At 36.7% G+C, this 17,484-nt stretch overlaps 1 protein-coding gene across 1 annotated transcript; it reads right to left on the bottom strand.

The window, feature by feature from the left end:
- Positions 1-529: 529 nt before the first annotated feature.
- On the bottom strand, positions 530-12,999 carry LOC126967282 (uncharacterized). Its single transcript, XM_050811758.1, has 6 exons — positions 12,871-12,999; positions 9,818-10,042; positions 5,059-5,185; positions 2,437-2,618; positions 1,404-1,514; positions 530-762 (listed from the first exon to the last, which is right to left on the bottom strand). Exons 2-6 carry the CDS (start codon positions 9,921-9,923, stop codon positions 629-631), a joined length of 660 nt encoding a protein of 219 aa, XP_050667715.1. The 5' UTR covers positions 9,924-10,042; positions 12,871-12,999; the 3' UTR covers positions 530-628.
- Positions 13,000-17,484: the final 4,485 nt, after the last annotated feature.

The following is a 17,484-nucleotide window of genomic DNA, read 5'->3' as shown; positions in this document are numbered from 1 at the left end:
GTCAGCAGAAGATCCAATAAGAACGGCACATCTAGGGTTTGCATTTGCCATTCAGCCATACGCCCAACGCAAAATTAAACACAGATCCGTTTGTTTGGATGCGTGTTGAAATCAATTAAGATTAAGACTACAGTGGCGAGGATCCGTGCAAGCACTTCATCAGCTGTCGATTAGACACTCCCATTAAAACTTGCTGACACACCGTGAACGGCTTGAAGCATAAAGTATGTCCAATTCGGCTATATCGTACCGTCCAGATATCTGAATCTTGATCAGGAATAACGATGTAGGCTGCGTCATTATAAGTGGTGGTGGTTGTGCCTTCTCTGAGACTAATACCCATTTCTTGATTTATAAGCATTTTATTTAAGGTTTTAACCAGTAAAATAATTAAATATTTTCAATATTTTTATTTCACAAATATGGTATTATTATTATATTTTCGAGAAGAAAAGCCAAAACCAAAATTAATCATTATTGGCGATCCTATTGACCTTATACAAAACTTAGAATTACAAAATTTAGATAATTCAAATGAACAATAATTAAATGATTATAAGCAGGATATTATTAGAAACGCAAATCAACACTATCGATGTTTAAAGAATCAATTATATCTCTCCATATTTCACTCCACTATTGCCTGCACAGGTTCTGCTACTAATAAATTCAAGCAGTTTACTCCTCGCTGCATCCTGAAGAACCCATTCTCTCCCCACTCAGAACCCCAGGAGTTTTTCACAATCCAGTACGGTACGCCACCTGTTGGACATAAACATTGAAAACATTTTATTTTTTGAAAATAATCTTTTAATAAACAAAGAAAGATTTAAAGAAGATCGTATTGATAAATCTTAGTATGAAGGAAATATGTATTAAAATCCTAAGAAACCAAACCCCAAAAGTGATATTGAAAGTGAATATGGAAACGTCGGATATATATTCCGATAGCTCGAGATATTAGTACGATACTCTCTCATACTTGTGTCGACCACTATCATAAAATAAGTTTTTTACGACAGGCTTAATAAAAATATTTATACTTTCTCATAAATTATCTAGCGTCAAATAAAAACATTTTAAAAAACTAAAAAACACGATAGATGAAAAAATTACATAAATTACCAAAATCATATTTTGGAAATTGAAAAACGGAATAATTTTATCAAATATGTATTGGTATCAGTCTTCGATAAATCTGCGAATTATGAACGAAATCTGGCCGCTTAAAGTGGGTCAAAATCACGCCCAAATGAGTCGATTACAAACAAACATACATACAGTTGAAGCTAATAAAAAACGTATAAAAATTTAACATTTACTTCGTTATTACCACGACTGCTCTGCAAAGAGTGTCACGAAGAAGAAGACTTTTTAAACAGTTAAATCAAAACAGTGCTTACCTTCTGATCCATATCCCACAAGCAGTACAGCATGGTTGACAGAATAATCATAGCATGTATAATCGCTTACAATTCCTCCACGATAAGACTTAAGCTCCGAAGCAGCAACAGCTGATAATAACAAGATTTTTAGTAATTTAGATACAATAATGGATTGTTAGATAAAATCTTAAAGAAGTTTATTTTGTTGAAATTTGAAACACGTAGTTCCAATATAAATTTTCAACGACTTAAGTCTCGTTCAATCGTTGTTGGTACCGACTAGTTTCGGATCAATTGGAAGTCCTTCATGAATATGGCAGATTATTTCGCGGTCACGCAAATTCTTGCATTCAAAAAAAACTAAAGATAAAAACCATATATAAACCGTATCGGTATAGACGCTTAATACTGGGAAAATGTAAAAAAAGTTCATAACGGTTTCAAAACTATTACAAAGTGACAAAGAGAATGAACCAACCATCAATGGAGACCAATCCTCGCTGGAGCCGTAAACCGTGTTAGGATAAATGTATTGGACAATGACGGAGAAATAATATGTTTACAACAAATATTAGGAACAAGGTTAATATAAGAATTAATATAATTAATTAATTATAAGAACAGTGAAGGGCCCGGATACCACCAAGTTTTTGTTAGGAGCGCACATATTTTTCGCACCAAATTTAATTTCAGTAATTTCGATATCAACTTAACATAAAATAATTATTAACTTTTCCAGACAGCATGAAATTTAATAGAGTACAATAATTTCTAACTGCCTCCCCTGTGGAACAAAATAACAGATTTATTTAAAATGAATGTCCATCGAAAAATACAATATTGCTGTTAATATATCATTTTCATTAGCCCTTAGATGATTATCTGAGAAAAAGAGAAGAAAGATCAGATGTTTTTTTGGATTTTCAACGTAACTTTCATCATAGCCAATTCAAACTAAAAGTGCCTAAAAGACTCAGGTACTTTTAAGTTGGAAGTAACTTTAAAAAAAAGATAGCCTAGATAAATTTACTAGATTTGTAGCTTTACGCACCAATACTAGCCGGTCCATACTTGTATATCAATGCCTTCAATTTTTCCTCATCGCCATTGACAACTAGGCTCCTGCAACCGCTCAGCTTCACTTGGACCTTCTCCTGTTTATATTGGCAGACACCATCCATACCGATGTAGGGATAATCACTCTCGAGCAAGCCACCTTTCTCCATTAAATATCTAAACATGTGGACTACAAAATTAATACTGTCAATAGATTTACAATTACAAAAATAATCTTTTAGAAAATTAAAATCAAATGTTGCCATGTTGATTGTAATGAGAAAATCAGCAATTTTTCTGTTGGAATATGATACGTTAAACAAACTATAAATTAAACTAAGCTTACATTTAAAATAATACATACGAGAATTTGGAAAGAATGAAACTTATTCAATATTAACACGGTCAAACTAAAGGAATCTTTTGAAGACATCAATTATAATCATAAGTTACGTCAGTTGGTGCTGATGCTGCTGCTTCAACTGCCGAAGACAGCAAGCGTCGCAAATATATCGGTCTCAGCGAGTCTTACATCTTTGTGCTGTCCGGTGTCGAGATACTGACCCGTTGGACCCAGAGGCGCGGAGAATGTACAAAGTACTATCTTCTCGCCTCAATAGGGCTACAGCTGGCAACGCAAGCGCTGGCAGCTATTTCGGTCAACAGATAAGCCTAGCTATCTAACGTGGAAACACTGCCAGTATTCTTGCAACGCTTCCCCGTAATGATAGTTTTAATATAATGTAATCATAGTATTGTAAATATAATTATAAGTTTATATTTACAATATATTATATCGTCTCGCCAGCATTAATGAAGTCATCCGCAGAGCATTTGCCGCTATTAATATACCAGCTGTTTTAGAGGCAAATGGTATTATCCGCCGCGATGGCAAGCGTCTTGATGAAATGACGCTTATGGCTCGGGTACGGGGAAGGGCGCTGGTGTGGGACGCAACTTGCGTCGACACTCTGGCTCCTTCTTATGCCCAAGTTACGTCAGTTGGTGCTGGGGCTTTAGTTTTAATTTTATGTAGTGATGATTGTAAATATATGTAATTGTAAGATTTGTTTCAGTAAATACTTTAATTATAGATAACATAATATTGTACATTTATAACACTAACACTATTACAATATTATATTTTGTTATTATAAGATTTTGATAACAATGAAGTATATTTATTATTAATCTATACTGTAAATACCCCATATTATCATAATGTATAATATGCCATATTCTCTTAAATACAATAATTTTTTTAAATCTGGATTAGCTGCTTCAGCTTACTTCATGTAGGGAAGTGGTAAGGCAAACTCCCGTAGCCATCCATAACACCAGGGGTCAAGAGATGCGTTGCCGGCTTTTAACGTGGGAATATGTTCTAAGCTTGAAATGGGAATATGTTTTAAGTCGTATCGGTACGTTTGAAAACTGCAGCCAATAATTCCCCAAAGTGGCCGTGTGAGGCAAGACGTCAACATGATGAGAGTATAATTTCATATTTTGATGTTATATTCGGTGCTGGAGTTCGACACTCCTATTCCACTTGCGCACGACACCCCACAAAGTAGGATATAATCCCTACCATCTGAATGTGTGTTTTTCATGGGAACTTTCTACTGCGTACAACCAAGGCTTGTTCGGTGTTTTCGGGACGATAAGACATTGGTAGCTACATAAAACGGGTGCACACCTGTTGCAAGAGAATGTGGTCGGTGGTGATGACCTTACATCAACAGATCTATACGCTCGTTTTCCCTCCTCTTCTATCAAAAATAGAAGAAGCTAATAATGAGGAGCACTCGCCCAGAGGTTACTCCATGTGCAGCCGAATTCGCGCCTTATATAGCTTAAGTACTGTCATGTCTTTTTAAAGCCAATTAGGTCTTTGGCCAGTTTTCAAATTGGCATTAGTTACTGAGATAATGAGAGATGACCCACCCGTATACTCTCATGCAATACTAATTAGGTCAAAGAGCTGTTCGGAAGATTTTCTGGTATAAATGCGGTAGTTATCGAGCTATATCCCCCCTAGTAAGTTGACCACGGACTAGTTATTACACAGGGATACGACACAAAGGGTTTATTGGTGGCAAAAATAAACGAATTTGGTGTAGATATTCAGATGGCCTGCACATTACATCAATTTTATAACTTTTTAACTACATTACAGATGATAGTACTGGATGCCGTATACTCTGGCCATGTAGGTCACCAGTGCCGTAGTGCAACGCAGAGCAGCTCATATTGTCGGGGACCCAGTGTTCTGTGAACGACTAGGTCATTTGGCTTTCACCTGATTCCTGCCACCGACGACACACCACAAATTCGGTTATCATCCCCACCGATGTGTAGCGGTCTTCAACAGTCTGGTTTTCAAGTAACTTTCTTCCACGTACAACAAAGCTTCCTTGTGCGGTGTTTCCGGGACGACATGGGTACCTTTAAAAATAAGCGCGTACACCTTCCGTAAAGGCCGGGAATGCTCCTGTGATTCCTCTGGTATTGCAAGAGAATGTGGGCGGTGTGGATCACTTAACACCAGCTAACCCCTACGCTCGTTTGTCCTCCTTTTCCATAAAAAAATTACATTGACTATACTCATAATACTCACAAAAAGGGATAATCAATGCCCATGCTGCCAGCGCATCCAAACGAGCGGTCATCACAGTCAACCAACTGCTGCTCCGAAAATAAAGCTAGCCTCTGATTCTTGATGGCGTACTGGCTCTCGACGCTACCTGATGTTCATGATTAGAAAAAGAAAATCGGCCACAATTAATAAGATTTGATTAAATCTTTGCGTGTTTTTTTTTACTTTTGAAAATCATAACAATCTCACTTACAATTATCAATAGATTTATCTTATTTATGGACACCTTAACAGATACCTTGTCCAATTCCACTCTTTCTTAAATGGCGGTAAGTATAAGAAAAATACTTTTGACATTCATGAGTGTTATTTCCTTATGAATAAAGTGATTTTGATTTGATTTGTTCTTTGGTTTCTGTTATTTTCTATCTTGTGTTCAACTGACCAGGGGGAGGCTTCTTTTCACAGGATGCCGGCTAGATTATGGGTACCACAAGGGCGCCTATTTCTGCTGTCAAGCAGTAATGTGCAAGCATTACTATGTTTCCGTCTGAAGGGCGCCGTAGCTAGTGAAATTACTGGGAAAATGAGACTTAACATATGTCTCAAGGTGAGTTTTCAGGTTTTTTAAGAATCCTGAGGGGCACTGCATTGTAATGGGCAGGTCGTATCAATAGGAGTGGTAGTGCCATGTTGGGTCCTCACGGACACAACCGAATTGGGCCGGCACGCCCGGAGAAATACCACTCCCTGGATGACCAACGTGCACCGCCACTGCATATTCCGCGGTGCGATTCATATATGCCGGAGGTCAAAATCTGGCATGGTGCCGTGTTTAAGGCGCTTGTCACCTTGGACATTCACAAATCGAGCGGGCCCGATGGCATTCCCCCGATAGTGCTGCGGACATGTGCTCCGGAACTGGCGCCGGTCCTTACCCGTCTTTTCCGGCTCTCCTACTCATCAGGCGTAGTCCCGAAATTATGGAAGGCGGCTTTAGTGCACCCGATCCCTAAGAAAGGTGTACGCTCAGATCCGTCCAACTACTGCCCCATTGCCATTACCTCCATTTTCTCCAAAGTAATGGAGTCGATCATCAACCGCCAGCTCTTGGGATACCTAGAGGGGCACCAGCTGATCAGCGACCGCCAGTACGGTTTCCGTCAGGGTCGCTCAGCTGGTGATCTTCTTGCGTACCTCACCCATAAATGGGCGCAAGCGGTTGAGTCGAAGGGAGAGGCGTTGGCGGTGAGTTTGGACGTAGCGAAGGCCTATGATCGGGTGTGGCATAAAGCGCTTATAGCGAAACTGCCATCCTATGGGCTTCCCGAGAAGTTGTGCAAATGGGTCACTAGCATTTTGGCTGATCGGAGCATCAAGGTTGTTATCAACGGTGCATGCTCCGACTTAAAACCCATAAACTCTGGTGTCCCGCAAGGCTGTGTGCTATCCCCTAAGCTGTTTCTTCTGCATATGAATAATATGCTGCAAATCAGCAATATTCATTGCTATGCAGACGACAGCATGGGGTATGCTTCCTACACCGGCCGTGCCAACACGTCCCGGGATAGCGTCGACGAGAACCGGATCAAACTTGTGTCTGAAATCGAGACTATGCTTTGCAAAGTCTCGGAATGCGGCCGACAAAATTTAGTCCAATTCAACCCCAAGAAGACACAAGTTTGTGCGTTCACCACTAAAAAGTCTCCCTTTGTCGTATCCCCTCGATTCGAGATCACTCCTCTAACTGCCACAGCCTGTATTGGCATACTTGGCGTCGATATATCGAGCGACGTTCAGTTCCGTGGGTGGAAGAGGGCCAAACTGGCCTCTAAAAAGCTTGGTGTACTCAGTAAGGCCTGCAACTTTATAAGGCGCAAATTCGGCCTCACATGGAGTACTGTTCTCACCTCTGGGCGGGTGCTCCCCAGTACCAGCTTCTTCCATTTGACCGCATACAACGAAGAGCGGCTCGAATCATCGACGATCAAGTCATCTCCGATCGGCTTAATTCTCTAGCATTGCGTAGAGATGTAGGTTCTCTCTGCATCTTCTACCGCATTTATCACGGGGAGTGCTCAGAGGAGCTGTTCGGGTTGATTCCAGCGGCCGAATTCCACCATCGGACATTACGTGCAAAGTACCATCCGCATCACGTAGACGTCTGGCATTCCACAACCGCGCGTTTTCTTCGAAATTTCTTGCCTCGCACAGCCACTTTGTGGAATCAACTACCGGCAGCGGTCTTCCCGAAAAGATACGACTTAGGGATCTTCAAGAAAAAAGCATACCCACCTTAAAGGCCGGCAACGCATTTCTTGACACACCTGTTGTTGCGGATGTCCATGGGCGGTTGCCTCACCTCTCCCCATCCCGTGAGCCTCTTGCCTTTTTGCCCCCTCTCATATAAAAAAAAAAATACCATGAGCTGCTGAACGGCCTGCTCGTCTCATCCCTTACTGTCATAAAAAGGTCTTTTGATCGAAACGGAGCCCACTCTTATTAAATAGGCTTCAATGCAATGCACCATATTCAAATTCAAATTCAAATTCAAATATTTTTATTTAAAAAAGTCAAAAGCCTTGGAAAAATCACAGAAGATACCAAGTGCATTCTGTGATTCCTCCCAGGCCTCAGAAATATTCCTGATGAGTTCAACACCTGCATCCGTAGTCGAGCGTCCCCTAGTAAAGCCAAATTGTTTTATATGAAGTAACTTATAAGTGTTAAAGTGAGTAAGCATTTGGCTTAAAATATTTTTTTCAAAAATTTTACTAAGGGTCGGCAACACCGAAACAGGGCGATAGTTATTCGGGTCAGAAGTGAGTCCCGATTTAAATATTGGTGTAATTTTACTATACTTCAGAAGGTCAGAAAACACGCCATGTTCAATACAGCTATTAAAAACTAGTGCTAATTATGGTGCTATGACGTCAATAACAGAACTTATTATTTTTACAGATAAGCCCCATATATCAGCAGTTTTTTTTCATTTCTAAGGATCTGAAAGTTTTAATTATTTCTGCTGGGCTAACAACACTGAATTTGAAATTTTGTTTACATTCCATAACATTTTCCAAAAGAAGTGACTCGGCAACACTGGTGGAGGAGACAAGGGTGCTTGAGATGAAAACTGGAATGTCAGAAAAAAAATTCTCAAAAGCAGAAGCTACTTCCTGCTCAGAGTGGATTTTTGTATTGTTTATTATTAGATAATATTCAAACTTGCAGTCTTTCGCTCTTCCAGATTCCCAGTTAATAACTTTCCAAGTCATTTTTATTTTATTTGAAGCATTTTTAATTATTTCTCTAATATGCATTGACTTAGCAATAGTACATACTTTCTTAAATAATTTTGAATATACAAGGAAAGATACATCATGATTACATGATGATCTCTCACTATATAGTTCATATATCCGTTGTCTGCTCCTATGAATACCAGCTGTTGCCCAGTTGTTAAATAACAAGAGACCACCCGAGTTGACTGTCTTTGAAGTAAATATAGAAGCAAACTCTGTTTTAATTATTTTAAATAACTTACCATACATCTCATTTGGAGTACTGTTATAATTGAAATACAAGTTTGAGAGTTTTTCTGAAACATTGCCTCTATATAACTCCATTCGCCTATTGTTTACCGAAACAAACATAAACTTTTTAGTTGAAGTACATTTGTTTCCCTCAATATTAAAAGAGGCTAATTGACCTTGACATAAGATCCGGTGTTGCTGTTACCGGTATTTGCGATGAAGAAATTTATCATAAGATTTTGTCGTAGCTACCAATTTGCCAAAGTAATATCAACAGAAAGAGATCGTAACAGTCGAATCCCAATCTCAGCCTATTATATGTTTTAGACTGAAAAAGGCTGATTTTAATTAACAAATATTGCTTAAAGTTTTGAGGCGTTTTTTCGTATTGAGGCGCTTCTTTATAGGCAAAAGTGTGAGTAAATACACAAAAACGTTTTATGTTTTTCGAACATATATACATAACTATATCAAAACACATATTAATTATTTTTGACTAATTAACAAAAGTTACAATATGATATCAATATTAGAGACACTTAGATTGGTTTAAGACAATACATCCAAATTACAAGCATACTTTTATAAATTTGCCAAGTTTTTACAAACATTTTTATTGGCTTTTTTTTAATAATAACGTTTTTATTTTAATAAGACAAAATCTGTTATCTATGCCCGTGAAATCCTATCCCAATTATAACTTACCTAAATAATGTTTTATACGAACTGTAAAGGTTCCGAAGATATTTCATGTTGCATGCTCTAGAGAACATTAGGACAAAAGGGATGTTCTTTTGAAAACAAACATATGTGCAATGCAATTCACTCGTTGTAAAAGTCAAACCTACAAAAATTTTGGCTTCAAGATGTTCAGCACTTATATAATAATTTTAAGATGTGCACTGTTGATGAACCTCTAAACTTTTTATGAACTCCTGGTACATGTTCCTAGGCTGACACATGATTTCAACCACTATAAAAGACATTACTATCACCGCTACCATTATTATGGTCTCTTGGTATCTACGTAGAAACACGTCGTGAATATGACTTCAGAATATGTTTAGGTATAAGATAAGAACCATAACTCGCGTCATACGTGTTATGGTTCTTATCTCATTCTCTCGCCGGCAGAAATCTATACATTTTTCCTATTTTATGTCTCTATCGTCTCGTTTTTCGTTTCATCGAGTTTCAATTCACAACGATTCTAAAGAAGTTTCACTTCAAAAAGGAATGTTTTATACCTATACAACTGAATGCCCAGCAGGAGCCACAAGCGCCTTGATTTTTCACGGGAGTAACAACATTCTTGTCCCGCCAATCAAATGAATCTGGTACATAATCAGTCATATTTACTGGTCCAATCTTAACTTGACACCCCGCTTGCAAATCAGTTGTTCCATTGATTAGTAATCCCGTATAGTACTTTTTAAACTCTTCCTTAGTCAAGTCTGCGAACTTATTGATTCCTGTCGGAAGGAAGTGCTTATAAAATTGGTTACATTAAAATAAATATATTATAAAACTAACAGTGATAGCAGTTTACTTGATGATCGTTCAGAAATTTTGGGGAACACCGATGATAAAAAACACACAAAGACCTTATAGATATATGTATATGTCGTAGGTATATTGTCAAAGCCATGGTATTATTATTTCACTAGTGATATTTAAATTAACCGGTAGATTGTCAATCGACTTAATTTCTTACAATTTAACGGCCTAGTTCTGGTGACATTATAATATCACGGGTACATTATAGTGATATTGTTCTTATTCAATGATATTGGACAATTTTACTAGTCGGTCGTCAATGAGGCCGTCTCTGAATCGTCTGTTTGTTGTATTTATTGTATAGTCATCATTTTTTAGTTTTGTATTAGTTTAATTAACTAATTGTTATCTTCTTGAATCGGCCTTTGTTCACTAGTAGGTTCCAAAAACAAATTTAGACTGTTGACCACAACGCACGAGCCGAGCGTAGCGGGCCGCGGCAGTTGCCGGCGAGCACCAGAACTGGATCTGTCCTTGTTCACTAGTAGGTCCCAAAAAACAAATTAATACTGATAATCACAACGCACGAGCTGAGCGTAGCGTGCCGCGGCAGCAGCCGGGGAGTGTCAGAACCGAATTGACCCTTGTGCAGATGAAAATTGGCAAACACACTCCAATGTTTACGATTATTGATTTGCAAATTAGATATTAATTATTAACAAAAAAAATACCAATCAGAACGCTCAACGCCTCACTCTGCAAACTTCGTTTGTAATAGTCCTAGATTTATTACAATAATATCACTATAGTCTACCCGTGATATAACAATTTCACTAAGACCAGGCTGTTAAATTGTAAGAAATGAAGTCGATTGACAATCTACCGGTTAGTTATAATATCACGGCTTTGACAAAATACCTGCGACATATGTATATCTATAAGATAGACGGATTCGGTATTAGTTACATGGATCTTATAATTTTTTACGTTAGAAGAACTGAGCTGCGAGATCCGGTTATTTTTACAAGTTATGTTTTTGATGACATATCATTTCTTTTTGTAGATTATCCAACTTTTTTCTTTCAAGACTTGTGACTCTTGAAAGAGCCCCGTAAACTTGTATCACAAACATGAAATGTATTAATAACTTTGTAACCAGTAAGAGGCTTCTTTGCACAGGAAGCCGGATAGATTATGGGTAACACAACAGCGCCTATTTCTGCCGTGAAGCAGTAATGTGTAAACATTATTGTGTTTCGGTCTGAAGGGTACCGTAGCAAGTGAAATTTCTGGGCAAATGAAACTTAATATCTTATGTCTCAAGGTGACAAGCGCAATTGTAGTGCCGCTCAGAATTATTGGGTTTTTCAAGAATCCTGAGCGGCACTGCATTGTAATGGGTATGGCGTATCAATTACCATCAGCTGAACGTCCTGCTCGTCTCGTCCCTTATTTGCTTAAAAAAATTCATTTACAAAGTTATTTATGCAGTTAGTGTATCTAGATAACTGAACCGAAATAGCAAATTGGTTTTTGCTTGTTTTATACACTAATTACTAATTTTGTTCTAAATTTGAACCTTTTATATCTTCTAGAAGTGCCTTAAACTTTTGATGATGGGTCAGTCAATCAGTCAGTGAGTGGCAAAATTAAGAATCTTTGACTTGTTATAATTTTTAAACTACTGCTTCAAATTAAAATATACCATGTAATTAAAATATACAATGCCTGCTTGGTTACTGAAAATTCAGTCTTCTAGTTTTATCCACAATGAAGTTATAGAGGATAGAAAATAGCTTGAACTGCTTTAGATATTTTAAATAAAACACTTTTAATGGTTATTTATGCAACTGTTGTGTAATAAGGGGTATTAAAACACGAATATGGATTTATCATGATAATAGTATCACATAAGTGTTTGAATACCTAATTATCAACAGTTGCATACAAGACTTTATCCTACACCCAGAATATGAATCCTCTAAAACATTCTGAAACAGTTAGCTTACTGCTAACATTAAAACACCAGTCCTAATATCATTCATTATTGATTATATACAAATAAACTAAGTATTAATGAAAGAATTATTAATTTTAGTATTAATTTAAATTTTGTTTAGTGCAATAATTAAAATTCACGCGAATATAATGTTCTTTTGCAGCGTTTAAAATGAAACGCTCATTTTTTGTAAACAAAACAATAAAAATGGCGGGGATTCGAATAACCTACTTTTTCTACCGGCGCGCGACTTCTGGTAGTGTGGAACGCGCGTAAACGAAAATGTTCTTTTTTTCAATATCCATACAGATACCACGCATCGAGCAATAAGAATGTGGCTGTCTGTTGAAACTCTTTGCGTATGAGGGGATCGAAAAAAAAACATAGGAGTGTTGTTATGAAATTCAGTACAACATTACAACACTCGTTTGGATGATGTAATGGTTATCAGGACATTGGGTGTTTTAATGTTGGCAATAAGCTAACTGTTTCAGAATCTTTAATAGAGAATTTAAAGCATGGGTAGATAAAGGATTAAAACGCGTGTAATTGTTACGGTTTTACATTAGATATTTGCGTAAAAGTTACATTTTTATTTTAGTCAACCCGACGTTTCAAGACCTTTCCAGATCTCGTTTTCACGGGGACTGCAGATGAAATAAGTCAAAGATAGTATTTGTCCTTTAAAAGTGTTTTATTTAAATGTGTAACACTCGCGTTAATTAAAGAAAATACTATGATTTAGATAAGATATTTTCTTTCATTAAATACATAAAAAAGAATTTAATTCAATAAAATACTTACCGGACACTGCGCGGCTACTCCGTTGATTCTGCTCGTTAAATCTTTTCAAGTTTTCAACAAACACGTTGAACCTGTAAGCCTTCTCGTCATCACTTACATAATCCCTTTTGTAATCGTTGACGAACCTTTCAAAATATATGTGAGCCTGGTCTATGTCATAGTATTCTTGTATATCCAAGCTTGCCACAAGCAATATGTTTACAATTAACGATCCAATTAGTGTCAACATTACTACCGCTTATCACCCACTATACAAATTTGCAAAATCCACGTCCTTATATACTATATTATAAATATTTTGGCGTGATCGATATTTGCGCAAACATTTTTACTACAAATTTCTATCATTTTATCAGAGCCTTAACTTACATGAAGTGTTTTATTACTAAGAATTCATATAAAACATAATTTAGATAGCATACCTTAAATTTTATCGCGCAAATTCCTATAATTATAATTTTTCGCACATAAACTATGATAAGCAAAACAGCTTTGATGATTTATACGTCTAGATAGAGTCTCTTGCTGTTCCACAACCGATGAAAACAGGCCAGGAATATTAGTTTGGTGTGCGTGACTAGCTACGTCTTACACTAGCGATTTGTATGACACTTTGTGTCAGTGAGCGTGAATTGCTCTAAATAGTTCTAAACCAAATTTTTTTCGACGTTTTCACAGCTAATCAATTTATTATGTTTATAAAGTGATAATCCTCACTTCTGGGAATAATACACAAATAAAATTTGAAAACAAAATTATGTGAATGATGCGGGACTCGAACCCACAACCTCTCGCATTCCGTGCGAGTGCTCTTCCAACTAATCTAACCGTTCGAGTGACGTATCGTCATAAAATCTTGTATGCTTTGTTCAACTCTCAGGTTGTGGCTTCATCTACAGGATCTACTTTACAGTTGATAACCTGCTCAACCTCAGTATTTGCATGTTAGGATTGAGATGAGATGTCACTCTTACAAATCTAAACAATTTGTTATGTTTTTACAGTTATAACCCGCACTTCTGGGATTAGTACACAAATAAAATTTGAAAACTAAATTTGTATGAACGATGCGGGACTCGAACCCACGACCTCTCGCGTTCCGTGCGAGTGCTCTTCCAACTAAGCTAACCGTTCGAGTGACGTATCGTCATAAAATCTCGTATGGTTTGTACAACTCTCAGGTTGAGGCTTCACGGACATGGTGGCACGGAACCCGAGCGGTCGCTAGTTCGAGTCCCACATCGTACATAAAATTTTGTTTTCAAATTTTTTTCGACGTTTTCACAGCTGTCATAGTCTATCTAGATGTATAAATGATCTAAGCAAAACAGTTTCAGTTTAGGAGTGACAAAAAATCTCGAAAAATAATAACAAAATTTACTTTTCAAAATAAATGAGCGATTCTATTCATTACAAATCGTCATTATCGATAATAGTAATACGAAGAATGCCTCTGTGAATTTCATTTGATATTTCCATTAAAATTCAATTTCCAACTCAGACAATGAACTCAGCGACAATAGCAACTCTATTCCGTTACTTTCACAAATAAATTCTTAGTATTCTGATTGTTTATATTTTCATTACACTTTCAGATTGTTTTAATTCGTTGATTAAAATCTGTTCAAGTTTATGAACGGGTATAAAATGTAGCGACCCATATAGCCCAGAGGTTAGTGAACCCTGCGTACAGAGCTAGAGGTACCGGGTTCGAATTTCGGTTGGTGCAAAGATTTGATTTGAGATGTTTGTTTCCGATTCAATGATGTTTATATGTTTTTTCTATTAATATATGTCTATAAAATACTTCGTTGTCATCCACCCATAGTACAGGCAATGCCATGATTGGGGCAAGATAATTTGTATTTAAAAGTGCGTCAATATTAAAATAATAATAAAAAACTTGTAAAATAATGGAACTAAGTACATACTTAGTTACATAAATACATATGTATGTACCGTTATTGCTTTATAAAGAATTCTTAGATATTTTTTGAAAGAAAATACACATTATTATGATATTATTATAACGCTGTGACGAGTGTTCTTTTTTATAAAAATAAAGGACGAGACGATACGCCCTGCCCATTACAATACAATGCCGCTCAGGATTCTTGAAAAACCCCAAAAATTCTAAACGGCACTACAATTGCGCTCATCACCTTGAGACATAAGATGTTAAGTCTCATTTGGCGCCCTTCAGACCGAAACACAATAATGCTTAAACATTTTTTTTTGTTTACTCTTTACACATTACTACTTCACAGCTGAAATAGGCGCCGTTGTGGTACCTACCCATAATCTAGTCGGCATCCTGTGCTAAGGAGTTCTGGAACCTAGACTAGTGACATTTCATTTTAAAAAGCGCGTACACCCTCCTTAATGGGCGGCAACGCTCCTGTGATTCATCTCGTTCATCCTCCTATTCCATAAAAAAAGTTATTACGCCCTGAGTGTCATGAGTTGGAAGAGTCAGTGAGAAAAATTAGGGGAAATGGCATTGGAACTAATTACTTTTCTCAAAAATCAAAAGTTATTGTGCGAGTTTACTTACTTTTCATTTCTATGATTTAATTCAAATTCAAATATTGTTATTCCAAATTGGATATGAAATCACTTAGTGAAAGTCCAACTACAACATGATAATAAGACTTCAGTTGGAGTTCCTTTATCATTGTTTTATCAGCTTCTTTGTATGTACATGATAAAGAAGAGCGCGGTAGATATTACTGATCCAATGAGATATGACATTTTAGCTATCAAAGTGTCCAGCGGGAGGCTCCATTGTACAGGATGTTGGCTAGATTATGGGTACCTATTCCTGTATCTATTTCTGCGGTGAACGAGTAAACATTATTGTAGTTCGGTCTGAAGGGCGCAGTAGCTAGTGATATTACTGGGCAAATGAGACTTAACATCTTATTATGTATCAAGGTGACGCGTTCATTGTAGTGCCGCTCAGAATTTCAGCGTTCTGCTCGTCTCATCCTTATTTTCATTAAAAACCGTGACAATAACATTTGCGATGATACTTAGAATTTTAAGAATGCTGAGCGACATTGCATGTGTGATGAGCAGGGCGTATCGCCAACCATCAGGTGAGTCTTGCTCATCACGTCTCTCAAAATGTTCTTGATTAGCAACAAACGTAGAAATTTACATTTGTATAAACAATTTTCTGAGTTGCACAAAGATCCTTCGAGTAGACCTATTATTAATCGTTGCTCATATAATCAGGTGTATAAAGTAAACTATACCTAAACTAATTCAAACATAGTCCTACAAAATTTTAATATATCGATGTCTATTAGTAATACCCGAAACTCAAAAGCGATGACGAATGACTGGGCCACGCGATTATGAATGAAGAGCACCATTAATATGCCCAACTCTCAGACTCCGTGGAACCATTCACACACAAATGCCCAGCCATTATGCCGGAGTAAAATACAAACACAGACAAAGAGAACGTATTGTTACGAGCTCTGGATTTATACTCCACAGCCTTGGCCACAAAGGTTTGATTAAAAAAGTGTCAATGACAAAAAGTTCGAAGAAATATTTCGGTGCGTTTCGGATTTGGGACGCCGTGAAATTGTCGGTGAGGATGCGGTTTGACCGTTTGGTATTTACGAACGCAAGTAAGTACTTGGTTGGAACTCTTTCTGTTCGCTACTTGGTCCTTTTGGATTGTATCTCGAAGCTTCCTATACATCTATTTTACTAATTAAATGCACTTTGAAATAACTTTTGGCACGCTAGGGAAAAAATTATCAGAGATAATACTAATAATATAATAATAATAATTTTTACCTTCACGCAAATTCGACGCCCTGACGCTAGCTGGTCAACTAGACCATTTGTATCATACTTCAGCTACCAAGCCTCTTGTAACTTATAATGTGTACTGAACCACAATCAATGGACGAGTATTAAATAAATTTCAATATATAATTTCAATTTTTCTACAAGTTTAAAAAAAAATCTCTCTTATTTTATAAAATAATTTAATTATATGTTTATACATTATTTAACTAAATTATGCAGCATAAAATATTTTCATTGGCTGTATTTTATAGGTACAGGCATACCTAGTGCGGAAAGCGCTGCTAATTTTAATATTTTGTATTTTTATGTATCCATTTTGTCAATAAATATATTTTCTTTCTTTCCTTCTTTATAACAATATTGTTTTTTCTACAAATGGAAAATAGCACGAAATATAATTTTTTTAGAGATTTTTAATAAGATATAATTTTCTAAATATGAATTGGTATAGTCACAATCTTCTTTCCAACAGTTAAGTATCAATTCCACATCTTAGCATCAGCTCCATATTTCGCTTGATACACTTCAAGTTATAGTTATCATGTACTTTATCAAAACCCTCTCATAAGCCGCTGAGGCGTGACGAAAGAGAACTAGTTTCGAGTTTGGAATTGATCCTATCCTTATTTGAATCGTGTAATAGAGATTGTACTTCTAAGACACAAACAGGTTTCAAACTCAGATATTTGGGTGACATTATGCAGAAGTAGACACGAAAATATAAATACAGAAAAATATAATAGCTTTACAAACATTACTTTGATGTGATTCATGTGTTTTATGTAG

This window comes from Leptidea sinapis, chromosome 12 (assembly GCF_905404315.1).
Source record: "Leptidea sinapis chromosome 12, ilLepSina1.1, whole genome shotgun sequence".
Taxonomy (NCBI): Eukaryota; Metazoa; Arthropoda; class Insecta; order Lepidoptera; family Pieridae; genus Leptidea; species Leptidea sinapis.
Note: the sequence above shows the minus strand (reverse complement) of the source record. Positions and strands in the feature narration are given on the sequence as shown.

Excerpts from the sequence above, each read along its gene's own strand:
- LOC126967282 (XM_050811758.1), bottom strand. The coding sequence starts at position 9,923 with ATGACTGATTATGTACCAGATTCATTTGATTGGCGGGACAAGAATGTT. Across the intron at positions 1,515-2,436 it reads GTATGGACCGGCTAGTATTG|CTGTTGCTGCTTCGGAGCTT; the intron begins GTGCGTAAAGCT and ends TGTTATTATCAG. Across the intron at positions 763-1,403 it reads TGTGGGATATGGATCAGAAG|GTGGCGTACCGTACTGGATT; the intron begins GTAAGCACTGTT and ends TATGTCCAACAG.